At 40.8% G+C, this 16,380-nt stretch overlaps 1 protein-coding gene across 2 annotated transcripts; it reads right to left on the minus strand.

The window, feature by feature from the left end:
• Window positions 1-963: 963 nt before the first annotated feature.
• Window positions 964-15,384, minus strand: fam131c (family with sequence similarity 131 member C). 2 transcript variants are annotated; one of them, XM_081608778.1, is made up of 6 exons: window positions 12,952-15,384; window positions 11,448-11,509; window positions 8,807-8,891; window positions 2,779-3,030; window positions 2,455-2,548; window positions 964-1,569 (listed from the first exon to the last, which is right to left on the minus strand). In XM_081608778.1, the coding sequence occupies exons 1-6, from the start codon at window positions 12,980-12,982 to the stop codon at window positions 1,398-1,400; spliced, it is 696 nt and encodes a 231-aa protein (XP_081464904.1). In that variant the 5' UTR covers window positions 12,983-15,384; the 3' UTR covers window positions 964-1,397. The 2 variants fall into 2 exon arrangements, with proteins under 2 accessions (XP_081464904.1, XP_081464903.1); XM_081608777.1 differs by having other exon boundaries at window positions 2,459-2,548; window positions 12,952-15,381.
• Between the last annotated feature and the right edge of the window lie 996 nt (window positions 15,385-16,380).

A 16,380-nucleotide genomic window follows, 5' to 3' on the forward strand; every position in this document is an offset into this window, starting at 1 on the left:
CTCAGTGTCATGTCTGCTGCCTAAATAACCCCACATGCTATGTTGCAGAGGGGAAATAGACCGTCATTACTTCTGTGCTTTGCTGAAGGGCTGCGATGAGTCACTGGAAATCATTTGTTCAAGTGCATCTACTGTCTGATCTCCTCAAACAGCAGGGGGGAAGCAGCCACGATGCGCAGCACAGCGTCATGTTGTAAAGACGTCCCTCGAAAGATTACGATGACAGGTCGCACCAACCGCTCCTTTCAACGTCCCCCTCACTTTTTTTTCCCCCTAATCTCTCTCTGTAACACGCAGAGTTGCTGACGTACGTACAGAAACACACACCAATGACGTGTGAGCGGCTCCTTTCCTCCCTCGCTGTATTTCCTAAACCTTGCCGTTTCTCCTCGCTGCACCTGGGGCTTTCAGACAGAAAAGTGTGAATTAAAGCTAATCATGTTTCTGACTCAGATAATTGGATGGAGGACATTTTTCTCAGTTGAGAAATCTTAGAGGACAGATTTTTCTTTTTTTTTTCTTTTATTCTCACTTGGTCAAGGTCAGCTCTTTAGTCCTTCAATATGAGGACTGAACTCATTGTTCTCCCTCCTCTGCTATATTATCTTCTTGCTTTCATTAACACCGAAAATAATCCTACATAAGTTCCTCTGTTTTTTGTGCATCTCTCCTCTTGTCTTTTCTGAGTTCTGGTTCTGCTAGAGGTTCCTTCCTGTTAGAGGGGAATTTTCCTCTCCATTGTTGCTCAGTGTGAGGGATTGCTGTGAAGTCAATGACTCGATGCAATTCGTTGGATTTTCTTAGATACTGTAATTTTTGATAACTAGGATTGGAACCTGTGTGTGATTAAAGTGATTATTTTTTAATTTAGTTGTAGTGACATTTGTGAATTGGCACTATATAAATGAACTGAATTAAACTGAATTTAGGAGGGGAAAAAATGACCAACAAAACCAGGGCAGCCATATTTGTCACATATATATATTAAAACCAACGCTTTATAAAAATATATTTACACCGACTCTTTACAGCTCAGCTCCAGTTGTTTTCTACATAGAATAAAAAACTAAAATGTCACATTTAAACTGTACATTCACATGAAGAATAGGCCTAACCCTCGCTCATGTAAAAAATAGCATTTATAGTCAGGCCTTTAAATTCTTTCCGGCTGATGCATTTCGAAGAGTTTCGCCTCAAGAAATGTCTTTCAGAACAATCATTGCTGGTGGACGAGGCTCGAGTCCTCACTGAATCTCATGGGCGTTTCCACTGCGGTGACCAGCGTCTTTCGTTTCCGAGCCTAGTTGTAAAAAACGTCGTCCTCGGACAGAGAGCTGCTGTCGACGTGGCGGACGGCGGCTTCCGCCGTCGCCATGCTGCCGTCCTCAAATGGACGATCAGCGTCCCGCTGAGCGCCGAGTGCTGGGGGAAGCGTCGAGTTGGCCAGCGGCGGGTGAATCAGGCTGGTTGCGTCGCCGTAAGACTGGGTGTGAATGCTGTACAGGTGCTGGGGCACGCCGACGCTTCCTCCGTCGAGCAAATACTTGGACAAGAAGTGGCCCTCTGCGGCTGAAAAACGACGGCAATGTCAGCGAGTTGCTCAAAAAAGAAAAAAAAGAAAAATGAAATAAGTGGTGAAAACAATCACAGCTGGAGCTTCTCAGGTTACTCAAATGATTTACATTTGCAAGTAAATTGCTTGCATTAGAAGCACCGCTTAGAAGCGCTGCGGCGCACAGTATGTGGCTGCAAACGCACTTGGAATAAATACAAACTCAGCGCAGCCGTCAAACAAGTTACATTTCTTGTGGCAGTGGCTGAAATTCGTCATCATTACAACGCGCTGAAAAATTGTGCTTTTTTTTCTTCTTTTTTTCCCCACTTCAGTGTTTCAGATCAAACACTTTTAACACCAGGTAAAGATAACCTGAATAAGTACAAAATTAAGTTTTTAAGTATATTAATACATTTTTTAAAAGAAGGTTTTGTCTTCAGTGAACTGCAGAGAAAACATGGAAGGGTGGCGGAGGTTCCCAGGAGCGGCCTGCCTGGCAAAAAATTCACCAAAAGTAGAACGAGACTCTAAGGTTTATTTCACACCGAATAGTCCGGTGGAGATTCAATTTTGGTTCAAAATTGCAACTTTTGTTACATTTTCAGCTGGTGTGGTTGTGAACGTTATTTATATAATCATGAAACTTCAAACCCAGTTGTGCTCTTCAAGACTCTTTCACCCTCTGATCCATTTGAAAATCTTTTCACTCAAAAATCTATTAGAGAAAATGGAAGCCTTCAAATAATGAGCTTGTGATTGTAATCAGCCAAAGCCATTAGAGAAGAAATGACCTGCGATGTTCTTTTAATCTGTTGCTCCATTTGTATTCTGTGAACTTTGCAGGGTCTCCTGAAAAAAAATAAAAAAACTCTCAAGGCTTAAAAGCTGTTGTGACTCACCAACCTTGTGAGCTGGTGGACGGCTGCTCCGCGTTGTCGCTCATGGACCACATGTTCATCGCCGCCTCGGCCAGGGCGAACTGTTCCGCCACGCCTGGGAAACAAAAACATGTTTTCTATCGGTTTTCTCCTGAGTCAATCCCCTCGTCGTTTCTCAAAAGGTCCAGCAGACGTCACAAATTAGAGAAAATTCAATAAGAGGAGTAGATTTAAGCCACTGTCCTTGGAAGTCCTTAGGGTTATTGATCCCCCAGCCCCCTGCCACCACCTTTCTGCTTGACCACCTTTTGTTTTACCTAAATTAAACCCATCGGTTTGCTTCACCTGCAGCAAATCGGGCCTCCTTGATTTCATCCGTCATTTGGGAGTAAAACTGTTCATCCTCCTGCAGCTCCGTCCCCATGGCCCCCCATCCGCCGCCTCCTTTGCTCCAGCCTCCGCTCCACCCGGCCCTGTTTCCTCCACCCTCGGCGCCGCCGCATCCACCCCAACCTTTCCACTCGATCAGGTGAGCGACTCGCCCTTGGGCCATCGCTGTGGGCTTGGTGATGTGCTCCTTTATCGTGGCCACCAGGCCTAAACAAAGAGAGGAAGAGAAGAAGAAATGCGTCTTCATAACATTTATTGGATAAAAGGATAGGCCGGCCGAGAAGAGGAGCAAAGTGGATAATTTGATGAGGGAGGTAAAGCAGAATGGGACGACTTTCTGCTGCAGTTGGGTTATGCTATACTATAGAAATCAACTGTGTTCATTTCACTTTTATTTTACCATTATACTGACTGACAATTTAGAGGGGAAAAATGATGGCATAGCATGATAAATATCAACTTAAGACTGGTGGAAAAAAACAAAACCTGAATTGCAACATTATTTACAGAACAGCATCATCCAATTTTGCAGCAGTCTCCTGTTGAATGGACTGAACTTATATAGCGCTTTTCCAGTCAATTTAACCACTCAAAGCGCTTTGCACTGGAGTCACATTCACCCATTCGCACACCGATATGCAGATCGGTAGGGGTTAAGTTAATTTGGGGTTAAGTGCCTTGCCCAGAGGCACATCGACATGTGACAGGAGGAAGCTAGAATCGTACGACTTTCCGATCGCAAGACGACTACTCTACCTATACACCCACCGTCGCCTGATACAGAAAGGATATGTATACGTTCATCTCTGTGCAACATGATGCAATTTTTGTCTGATCTCATCCATCATTTGTGGATGTATAGGTGGGTGTGACTGTGCGCAGACATGCCATGTTAGTGGAGTTCAAACTCAACTCGTTCGCAGATTTTAATTTTATCCGTGTCAAACTAACAGGTCACAAACGTCTTAGACCAAAATAGATACAAATGTTTGCCTAGACAGCTACCATTTCAGTATGTTTTTTTAGCAAACTGGGGTCAAATCTAGCCTGCATGGAAACACAATAGAATATTTCTGTTAAGGTTTATTTAATAGAACAAAATATTAATCACTGTAAGCACATAATTTTTGTACACCAGGAATGAAGACGTTGTTTGTTTCTGACCAACTCTGTCGCAGTGTCTCTGACTGGTTGCTAATTTATTGCGACAACAATAATTCAAAATTCTCATCATGAAAAGAAATTGGTAATGAGATTTAGTAAACGATACAATAAATGTCCACCTCAACATGGTGTTGTGAAGTGAATAAAAAAAACGGTGGAGACTACGCCCATCCAACGACCAGTCAGTTACCATGGATACGCTAAACGCAGGCTAGCTGAGAGATATTGTTACTAGCAAACTATTTCCTTGTCACTCGTTCACATCTTTTCTCTGCATATCCAAGAAGAATCACCGTCACAAGATTAACAAACAAATATAACAGAAACGTCGTCATTTGCCTTTTTTTTTCAATTAAACATAAAACATCCTAGAAGAATCATCTGCTTCAGCTTTGCAATCCAGCTGTGAGTCTCTGTGTGTCCCTGCAGCCCAGACATTAATGTGTTATTCATGACCTGCTGAAATCACTGGACAAAACAACAAGAAGCCATCCTTTCATGTAATCATAGGAGACAAGGGTAGGAAGGTCTCGGGGAAATGAAGAGCGCAAGTGAACGTGACAGCACGCCTCGCTCATATTTCAGAGGAGAAAATTAAAGCCATATCAGAGGGGAAACATTGCAAAGGTTGAAAAGACAAAAGGTCAAATAAAGAGAACAGATGATGTTAAAAAAGAATCAATGGGGAAACGGGAGGAAAAATGTCAGCAGTGTAATGACAGGAAATAGACAACATAATAAAAAGGGGGGCTGGTTGCCTCGGTTCCGGTAAGCTGAGATAAACATCACAGCCACTTTATTTTCGTCTGAGCTCAATACCTGCAGATTTCACAGCACGTTTTATTGCGTGTTGTGTCACCCACAGCTGTCTCACCCCGCTTCCACACAGCGATGGCTCTGCTAGGGGTGGCGAGTGAAAAAAAATTGAGGAAAATATCTGCTTGCATCAGTTCAGGCAACGTGAACGCACCGGAAAAAGGCCCCCACGTTTTCCTCGGTTTTTTAATTTGTTTTTGTTTCAAAGACAGAAAACAGACTTGAAGATGCTCTCCATCTGCTACGGAGGGAAGCAAAAACAAACATTTTCACATGTCAAAGTGAGGCTTAAGCACAACGGTGCAAACTGCGCTCCATCCGTGTTCATCGTCTTAATGGATGCGAGATGATTGCAAACACCTGATGACTGCAAACATCTGAACAAGAAAGACGCCAATCAGCTCGCAGGTGTCGAGTGCAATTTTAAAAAATCTAACATTTCGTCAACAGCACCGCATAATCAGCTTATTTGTTAACTTTTTCATAAGAATATGGCTGAAAAGTCCGTACAAAAATCTTATTACATGGATTATGTTGTTAGAGATGAGCCATTTCCCCCCAAAGTTCAGTCTGAAGAGGACAGATTGGTGTGAGCCCGCTTATGATGAATGAATCTCTCATGTTGAAACTCTGCAGAATTAGTTCTCCCCTCAACAAAACTGAGTCCTGTGGAGAGGAGAATTGTAAGGCTGAGTTTTATTCAGCCATGTTTGTGGCGTATGCTCCAACACTTTAGTGCTGCTGCTTCTTACATATATATATTTTTTTTCCTGTTCATTCACACTGCTATACTTATACAAGACTTGACACCTGTTGAGCTGATTGCCATGGTTTGCTGCCTGCAACCACAAGACGTTTGTAATCTTTCTTCATAGCTGAAGACATATCATGTGTTTGCCCTAAAGATTTTACAACCTATGTCTGGTGTATGAAGGGTCGAGAGGGACAACATGAAACAAACAGTTAAATTATTAATTACACATTAAGCAAATAATTATCTATTTAAATGTATTTAATAGAAATTGCATCAAATATGTCATCATCAAAATGCAAACCTATAATAGCCGATGCAGATGATTAATTAAAAATGTTTTTGATTTGTGCCATGGTTCCTGTTCCTAAATACTGACAGGAAGATACTTTTTAACTGCATTTGAAGAGCCGTTTGCATGAGCCGTCTGTTGGATCTCCAAGTTACTCTGCTCAGGCCTTTATCCTTATTTCCTCCTTTTAACTGGATGAATCAGCATGTAAATCTTTACTTTATGAGTTCAGTCTCAGCCTGATTCATTTCCAATGTTTGGTGGTTTAGTTACAAACTAAAGTCATGATTTCTTTTTTTTTGCCAACTGCCTTGACATTGAATTGAAATCGATGCACCTTTCATGAGCTCCATGACTATACACAGTTGAAAAGAAAGTTTTGTAAACACTATGTATATTTTAAATTTCCTAACCTGAACTTTCATAAATCTTTTTATGCCTTGATACATATTGAAAGACAACTTGATATCTAAAAGTTACGTATTTGAATCAGCATTCTGCAGCCCAAAGGGCTCACAAACCATGTTAAATAAATGGCAAAGTGAAAAAAAACAAAAACAAAACGTGCTGCACATCCAGAAAAAAATACTTGACGGTTTTAAAGCTTTGCCTAAAATGCAGAGAATTTATTATCACCAATATCAGCTCAAACATTGTTATGAATAATAATGTGTGTGTGTGTGCGTGTGTGCGTGCGTGTGTGTGTGTGTGTGTGTGTGTGTGTGCGTGTGTGTGTGTGTGTGTGTGCGTGTGGGCTTGTAAATGCCGCACCAGTATTGCAGTCAGAAGCTGTTTTGAATGTCTAAAGATAATTTGATTTCATTTAGCTTAGCTGCCACCAGCCGATTGCTGTGAAGGTCATGGTTTTCAATAAGCCTTGATCTGAAATGAGAGCAACGTGTTCAGCAAATATTATTACTAAGTGGATCCTAAACACCACCTGACACACAGCCTGAGATGTAAAGCTGCCCAAACGCAACAATTACATTCACTAAGCCACTTGATGATGTTGGGCTTCAGCATGTTACACTATACAGTATTAAATGCCACATTAGCAAAAATAATCCTACTGCAGACACCATGCAGTTATCATTTATAGGTTATTATTGATGTTAATTATGTTAGGTTCTAGTGTACAGGACCATCAGGGGGAAAAAAACTGCTGAATTAAAATTTAACTGTAAGAAAGACAACATGAAATTTCTGACAATATTGTAATATTTACTCTGAAGGAAAATGGCAATGTGAGAACATTTCTTATCTCTTAAAATCAGCAATTAAAAATGTGATGGTAGGGGCATGAACCCGTTTTGTCTGAAAGTAAGCAAGCGACAAATATATGACAACCATACAGGCTAAATATTACAGATATAATTAAAAATGTGGTTTTGATTACCGATTCTACCGTAGTTCAGCTACGTTTAGTAGCTGTTCACGAATGTCCCTGACAGAATGTACAGAAATGTTTCACCGACTCGTTTATCAAAGCTACTGCAGTAAATACAGGTTAAAAGTTCAATGAAGTAAACTGAAATAGTTACAAGATGGGCCAATTGTAAAATTAGTGGCACATTGCCTCATATGGAAACATGTTTACATACAAACAAGACTTTGGCCTTCAATCAAATATTCAAGGGGAAAAGACGAAGGTGGTAAAAGTGATGGCATGTTTGTTTGATGTTTAGAAAATTAAGTAAATGAGGAAAACTAAAATGTAAAAAAAAAAAAATCCAGCAAGATCCTCAAACTTGAATGATTTTGAAGCTTTTACAGTGGGAGGTTTTGCTTTACACTGAAATGTGGCTTTCAGAGACGACACCCCATTTACGCTTATGGGTAAACATTTAATATTAATTGTAACACACTGATTATTTCAAATAATATAACCATACAATTACAACAACAACAAAAAAACCCTTTAAAATAAAAACTTTGGTAAAAATGTAGTTAATAGCAAAACTTGATGTGGGGAATAAATTAGAAATGCCCTCACATGTATTCAGATTTAGAAAAGCAACAAACAGGCACAACATATCAGGGAAACATGATATCAACATCCCTATTGTGAAACACGGTGGTGGCAGGATCATGCCATGTGGAGGCTTTTATTTTATAGAAAGCATTGTATAAAATTTACTTTTACACTCTTCAGATTTTACCAATAATATAAAATTAAAGATGTGTCCCTGTCCTTCCAATTCGCAATTACGTTTTACTTTGTTTTGGACTCTCATATAAAATCCCAAAGAAATAGACAAAAGTTTGCAGTTATGATGTGAAAAGTTGAAGCGGTAGAAATAATTCTTCATATATGAGACAATGACTTTGCATAGCGAGCAGAATAAAAGGGAAAGCGCACGAAAACACTAACATCACCGTTTTGCATTAAAGCTCCATGATGTGCTTTTAGCAGCTACGTTGTTTGACAGCAGTCGTCACACCTCGGCTGAAAGTGCAGCAGCAGGTTGTGAGGATTGATTATGTCTGAGTAAATGTTAAAAAGCCTTTTAAACGCACTTTACTGCATTCAATCTGCCATCGTCTCAGCCGTGCGCCTGCATATACTCGTCTAACCTATTCATGGGGTTTTTATGCCGCTGATAATTACTCTGTCAGTCTAATAAAGGAGCTTCCACTTGGAAAAGTTCATCAAAGCACAACACATTAACAAAAAATAATGAGCCTCCTGGAGGGTGAGAGACGCTGTATAGATGGGGGGGAGAAGAGGGGGGTGACAAGGGGAAGAGGAGGAAGCAATAACATGAGATCCGGAAGAACACGAAGGCAAAGACAGAAGATCTAATTGAAGATGGATATTAGTGCGTGTTTGGGTGAGTAAGAGAAAAAGATTAAGGAAGGAGGAAATTTGCATTTCCAACCCCTTGTGGTTACTTCCCCGGAATTGATTTGCAAGGCAGCGCACAACATGAATCAGACATGTTTGTCTTTGTGTTTCTCACCTATCAGAGAGGATGTAGCCAGCTCTGCAATGTCATAGCGACTGGACTTATCTGCCACTGTGCCGTTGGAAGGATTCTGACCGTCCTGCACCGCATGAGGCAAGAGAGAGACAGATAGAAGAGTAAATATGCTGGCAAAGCAGAGGTTACAAATACCCAATCAGGATTAAATAGATACGTTATGCTCATATGCTAATCAACATGCTAATTGTTGAGTAACATTTTTACCTAAATGTATACATGATATAATTGATAAACAAGAGACAATTGAAGCTGGAGCTGTGAGTTTAACTCTGAACACTGAATTGATTAATTTCACCATAAACTGAATTTGGAATAAGTTCTTTATAAAAGCGAATAAAGGTGAGCAATATGGACTTATAGTTTTATTGTGATATCAATTTATTTGTTTATTTTTTTGAGTAATTGACTGTGATCTCAGCCCCACAAACACAGATACTGTACATACGATCACTGCAATTAATAGTGTTTTCAAATGCATTGGTATTGATCAATGGTCTCATTGAACTAACATTGGAGGAAATAGTAAGCATTACCATCCAGAACAGTTTTGGGTTTTTCTTAAACAAAATGAATTGGGATTTTCACAACAGCAATAAATCAAAATTCTTATCATGATAAGAAATGTATCACGATAAGTGATAAATGATACAATAAATGCCCATCGTTAGTGGCAAAGCATTGCTTTTCTCCCTCCAGCTTCACACATCAAATGTTTGCTAAATAACTTAACTTCACTCAGATTGCTGTAAGCGTTCATTTTTAAGTTAAACTATACGTTCCAAAACGGATATTTCTCTGGACTTTGTAGCTTTGTAAGTGGACCATTCTTACAAAAATAGCTCTTAATATAACCATTATATCCATTTTAGCTCTATACTTGTGGGCTTTTTTTTGCTTTTTGGAAAATGAACCTCTGCCCTAGTCTGGAGTTTATGGAAGAATCAGGTTTTTCCTCCATCTTTCCATCAACTCTGACTAATTTCCCAATCTCTTAAAAAAATCCCAGAAAAACAACCCCACACCATAATACAAAAAGTGGTGGTGCATTCATGACCAGGTGTTAGCCATAGTTTTCCATCATTTTATTTTGAGTGCAAATTTTGCCTTTTCACCACTCTTCCAAAAAGAAGTTACACATCAGGGCTTTATTTGCCAATTTCAAGACTTTCGATTGAAAATAGCTACACTGGATTTTCTTTCGGGGTACCATAGCAAAGCGGCTGAGCAGTTCTCGGTTCTCAACTTTGAAAATCATGTATTATTTTCCGTCTGTTTCACAATTGCACTTTTTTTTATCGACACAAAGTAATGCAGCTGTGAAATGTGTTCTTCACAGAGCATATTGATGTGTCCTGGGGAAAGATCCTGAACCCTACTTCACCTCTGATTTGTCCGCGTTTGTGAGCTCGAGCCACAGACAACAACATCTCTACGGAGACTCGAGGGACTGTGTGGGCGTATAAATCTGTGTGTAAATGGATAAATTAGGATTCGGCACAAAACAACAGTAAACTTTGTAAATGAAAACAAGAGCTACAAGAACATTCACATCTTCCCCCCCTTTTACAATTCAACCCACGCATTTGCTGCGTTATTTTCTTCCAGGCAAACAGGAATGTTAATGAAGTTAACAGCCAGAAGTTCTTCGGCATTCGCACTCAGCCTGAATCAGGTGCTAACGACAGAAGGCACGATCTCGACACCCAAGTAGGTGCAATCAGAACAAAAAGAGGAGATGCTTTTCCTAAATGATCAACTCTGATTGAATGTTCTCGAGCTGACTGCTAAGACTTCAAGGATTTTAAGAAGGTGCAAGGTCTGGATTTGTTTTTTTATATGTTAGAGCATAATCAGTGGTTTTTATTACAAATTGATTTTTTTTTCTTTTCTCTTTTAGACAAAAGTAGGATTTGTCCTTCTCTGATTGGCTGGCAATTATGCTCATTTTGTAACTGGGAACTGCCTCCCTCTCACAATAGCTTAAATGTGTCTCTCCTCCTCTCTTTTCTGACAAACGGCCAATGAGAGAGAATTTCCTTCATACGTTTACATGAGATCTGGAAAACCAAGACGTGACGCCTGAGGCTACATTTTACTTACTTCCTTGTTTAATTATTTATTTAATCCTTGTGGCACCTGAGCTGCCTTCAGAGGTATCCAGTAGGAGGTGATGGGAAGGAGAAAATCCAGCAAAATAACCTTTGTAAGCTAAACTGTGGTGCAAGTCTGTTTTCCCGTCTGAAACTAAAGACTGTACCTTCCTTCAAAAGCGATGGAGAACAGAATGAGTTATTTTAAAACTTCATCTGTAATGGGAGTTTTTGTAAACTTAATCTGTCTTTTTTTAAAAATGTAAACTGATCCCAGGATCAATAGCTGACGCAGCAGGCTGTCGACGCTAATGGGACTAGCAATAAGCAAAAACATACGAAAAATAAACCATGTGAAAGAATAGAAATCTGATCTTCTTCCAGGGGGTAGTGAACACATCAAACTCATTCTTAGGATAAAATCAATTTCTTCTAGATCTGACTTGTGATAAACAGCGAGACTTGTACATCTGTGAACACTAACAAAGCGTGATATTAGCTACGCAGACACAGACATCAAGTCGTACCTTGATGGGAGCCGACTGACCTTCCTCGGTCTGGTGCAGCGATGACGATGGCAGGTGGAGTTCTGTGGGGAATCACACATAAATAACTGGTGTTAGATAGACTTATATGTGACCAGGGGTCAAGTGAGGCTCATACATAATGGAAGAGGCTCTATGTGTGTGTGTGTGTGGGTGTGTGTGCGCGTGCCCGTGTGTGTGTGAGCTTTAAATCCCCTTAGTGCCATTTAACCGAGGCCTCTCTGCATATTTAGCTTTGCATCAGTTCACGCTCTGCCTCTTTGCTTTATAATTGATGGTGATGAGGCTCATGTGAATGACAAGAGGAAATGAAGTGGCGGCCAGTGCTGTGGAGAATTGACATCATTAAAAAGGTCAGCAGACACACACACACACACATATTTGCGCACACACTTTTCACACTTTCAGTAATACAAACGCATGCTTGGGGTTTCCCACGAGGGTGGGGGAGGGGGAGGGGGAGGGGGTGGTCGGTGATGTCGTCGAGACAATCGGCGGTCACGATGGAAACGCCGTGGCAACGGAAAGCCAGGTGATACCCTTCCAGTCACACACTGATGGAGACACGCACACACACACACACACACACACACACACACACACACAAACACGCACTCTGATCTCCAGCCTCATTCTGCAGGTCAAGAAGTCGCCTTCATGATTACACCAACCAATCCTTTGTCTCTGTAGATTTAAATCACACCCTGACTCACACACACGCACGCACACACATACACACTTTCCCCTGCTGTGCTCTTCTTATCTGTTTTTCTGCCTGCCTCCAAAGTGCATCTGCGCTCAATACCTTACACCTTGTTTGAAAGGGCCACTTTCTAATTATAACATTAGTCTTTTTATTTATTTTTAATTTATTTTCCACCTAACAACACAAAATCCGCCTGGAAAACACGCCGGATTGTAATCCTGAATGTTAGGGGTCAAAAACACCTCAAACCTCAAAACGAGTTTTAAATTTTGATCCTCTCTGAATAACACGATTACATTTCTACTGTTTCCTCCTTAAACGTTTCCAACCATTACAGTCAAGCAGCGTTCGAGATCCGTCAAACAATCCTTGTTTTTTGTTTTTTTCCTGCAAGAGAAAATTGCAACTCAAGTCACATCTTCAAGTCCTGACCAATCTGGGATGACAGTCAGATGAGGCTCTCGCTGTTTCTCCCTCAGTCATCAACCTGCTGCCCTCCAGTCAGAGTCCACAGATTGCTTTGAGAAAGAGAAGCTGTCATAATGGCTTTTTCAGATTGCTGGTTATAGAGCAGGCTTCTCTGATTTCAAAGCAATCGCTCCTGTAATAGAGTCAACTCCGACGTGCCAAACTTGACACTCTCCATCTCGGTCGGGTGTCGGCAAAACTCTCGTAAACTTAACGTACAACTTCACCTGCAGTCCTGATGGTTAAAATCCACCGACTTGTCCTGCAAATCCTCACACATTCACACACAAACAGGTGGGCTCTGACACTGACCTTTGTGACCTTTGCAGAGGCAGGCACCCATGGTCTGACAAGCGCGGCCAACTGGTTATCTGTTCACCATGGTGGATGATGAGGAGGAGGAGGAGGTAGAGCGGAAAAAAGCAGAAGAAAAAGGAGAGAAAAGATGCAGCGGAGGCAGGAGAAGTATCAGCTGAGTCGGGGGGAGGAGGGGCGAGCGAACGCTGGATGAGCTGGAGACTGATGCACCGGCTGACTTCTCTGTATGGGAGGAAAGATGTGAGAGAGCAACACTAACAGAGTGAGGGGAGAGAAGGAGGGGAAAGAGAGAGGGAGAGAGAGAAAGAGGGAGGAAAGTGGGGAGATTGGGGAGTGCCTGTTTGCTGACGAGTGTGAATCTCCTCCCCCCCTGTCTCCCGTTCTCCTCCCACTGTATTCTCCCTCTCCATGCTGCTGTATCCATCACGACCTCACTGGGAGCAGAGGGCATGAAGAATGATGGACGCCAAGCTCAGCAGCCGATAAAACATTTGTTAGGTTTGCCTTTTATTTACACTCTCGTAACTCTCAAGATTTGTTTGGGTTCCAGTTCTTGGTCTTATATTCACTTTCATTCGTTGATGTTGTTGTTTTCAACGAGACCAGTAAAAATGCAAGTTGAAGTAACATTTTTTTTTCTTGTCTTTGTTTCTTTCTTGTTCACGAGGCCTGTGGATGTTTGGATGTTAGTCCATGCAAATTATCTAAAACGTTTAACGTGTTAATTACACGATCCAGATTAATTGCATTACGTATTTTGAAATAAAAGCCTCTCTGTCCCCCACAGTTTTTTCTACGACTGTATTCAGCCCCACCCATCAAGTCTGATCAGCTGCTAAAGAAAATCCCCCTCCAGCATGACCCTACCACCACCATGCATGATTCTGTGGAAAATAGTTTTTTTTTTTTTTTACATAAATGTTTCTTGATGTGTCTCACCTCTAACCTGATGTTCTGAAAAGTTGCGCTCCATGCCGTTCTGTGACCTTTTCAGTATTTGCCAAGTCAGGTTCCTCATCTCAAAAATGGCTTCCTGCTTTCTGGTTAAGCTGGTCCAACACAACTAATTAGCACACCTTTTCCCTGTGCTGCTCTTTATCTTCTCAGTAAAAAATGCTCCAGAGTTTTTGCTTGTTTTCTTGGACATCTTTCTTTCTTTTGTCCGTATTGGTCATCCTCCAAGCTAAGCTCTTTGTTTTGGTCCAGCCGTGATCCAAAAAAGTTTTGTATTTTCAACAGCAGGTTGTTGATGGTCTTTCTGTTGCTCCATCAGGTTTTTGTTTCATTTTATGCCTTTGCTCCTAACTTCACTGGACTATTGAAGAAATGGACATTTTGACATCTATTTCATCAACAAGGACTTCTACTTGCCAAATTGCTTACCTCTTTATTACGTCAGCAAATCTTCACTTGAAGCTTCAAAGTGTTATCTTATGACTTCACGATGAAGCTGATAGTCACTTTAGCAGCGTTGAAGACAGAAGTGGATCTCCGACAACTTTAGATTTAAATCTGGACCAAATACATTGTGGCACAATCTGTATTCCTCTCCCAGCTCTGGTGGTTCCTATCTTGGCGTCGTAGCTGATGGTGACGTCACACTGAGAAACAGCGCCTTTCCCTCCATGGTGAAGGAAAATCCTGTTGCCGTGGCAACCACATCCATGCTTCTGCAGCTTGTGCCAAAAGTAATTGGCCAGGAAAATCGGAAAGGAAAAAAAGAAAACATTTTATTAGATACTTTAGGTCTGAGTTGATGAAGTTGGTCAACATTCAGACAGGCTGTTTGTTTAAAGGAATTTACTGAAAAGATATGAGCGATGTGTGTAATTTCCCTGTCTGAGCGAGGCCAGAGGCCTTTTCTCGACCAGAGCAGAAATCATCAGAAGAACAGTGCAAATTCTCACAGAAGGGAATAATGAAAGAGGCCTCGGAAAAACTGATCGTGATTACAGAGATTAGATCTGATTAAATCATCCTCACAGCAAACATTAATAAACTCCCAAACTCTCCACAGTTAATTTAGTTTATCTGATGGCAACATGCTTGATATTTCTGTTGACCTACGCAGATTAATCTGAGCTCTCAGTTTCCTGTGACCAAAGTAAGAAGATGAAATGTTTTCTTGGTTTTCTTGAGATCACAAGTCTTTCAAGAGCCTCCTTCCCCCCCTTTGCACCAGTAAACACAGCTTTGGATGTGATGCCGTTTCGGTTCCTGGAAACCTCAGCGAACCCCACGACCTCATCAGGACTCTGTGGAAGTCCCTCAGAAAATGTGCCGCCATCTGGGACTCTTTGAAGACAAAGAATAAACAGATATAAAAAGCTTTATAGTGGGCTACCAATGATCCCTGGAGTGTTTGTGAAACCTCTAGGCACACACTTGCAAAACACCAGAGCACCTCTAAGAAAAGCTGGTCCCCTCGGAAAATTCATTGTTCTCCTTTGGGAAAAACTTTGAAAAGACAAAAAAAAAAAAAAAAAGGGAGAATCCAACCTAATATGTCCTAACCCAGGAAATCCATCAAGAAATTCTGGAAAAATCTCTCTGGACTAATGGAAAAATCTTCCAGAACATGCTGAGTCACCCCTTTGCCCTTTGCTTGTGCATGAAATCAAAGAGCCTTCCTAATTGTTATGACGGAAATCTGAAGCGGCTTGGAAACATTCCAGTGAAATCCCATCTTTGAGTCTGAATGGCTGTTCATTGTCTCAGCGATTCATGCTGAAGCAGCTCTTATCGACAGAAGAAGAGGACAAGCTCAGGATCTGTCTGACCTCTGCTGGTAGAAAGGTAGAAGTGCATGCGCTCCATGGGTATTAAGTAAACAAAATGACTGTTTGCCATGGAGAAAATAAATTATTTTGAAATGTTTTCCAAAACAATAATTATACTGTATAGCAAAACAAATGTGTGAAATATATATTTTTTAAAAAGCAACAATATGGTTTTATATGTGTGCACACTTTTAAACCTTTTCTTGATTCATTTTAAGGATTCAATCTGTTTGAGTTCAACTGCAGAGAACCTGATGAACCACAAATACAGTTTTACTGTGCTAACAAGATTTCATTTAAATTTGCATCCTTCACTAAATCCACAACTAAATAAGTTGCAAAAAGTCTCATTGTACAAAGGAATTGGTCAGCAGAAGAGCATAAAACAATTCTCAGTATTATGACACAGTGAATAACTGGATAGTGACATTGTAAAATGAAGACATTTTTTCCAATAGTAATTAAAAATAATGCTGAAAATTCAGTCAGTACATGTTTAAATTAAAGAGCGGAGCTGTGTGTTGGAAGATCAGCATTTCATATCCAACATCCTGTCCAGGGTAACGTCTGGGAGAACATGTCACGGTGCGGCCTGATATTTTCAGGGCCTGAATATAAATATAAAAATAGGTCAAGTTGAAAT

The sequence above is a fragment of the Poecilia reticulata genome, chromosome 7, assembly GCF_904066995.2.
Source record: "Poecilia reticulata chromosome 7, P_reticulata-male-v2, whole genome shotgun sequence".
In the NCBI taxonomy this organism is placed as follows: domain Eukaryota; kingdom Metazoa; phylum Chordata; class Actinopteri; order Cyprinodontiformes; family Poeciliidae; genus Poecilia; species Poecilia reticulata.

Excerpts from the sequence above, each read along its gene's own strand:
- fam131c (XM_081608777.1), bottom strand. The coding sequence starts at position 12,982 with ATGGGTGCCTGCCTCTGCAAAGGTCACAAAG. Across the intron at positions 3,031-8,806 it reads GGCTACATCCTCTCTGATAG|GCCTGGTGGCCACGATAAAG; the intron begins GTGAGAAACACA and ends CTCTTTGTTTAG. Across the intron at positions 2,549-2,778 it reads GGAGGCCCGATTTGCTGCAG|GCGTGGCGGAACAGTTCGCC; the intron begins GTGAAGCAAACC and ends TTTGTTTCCCAG.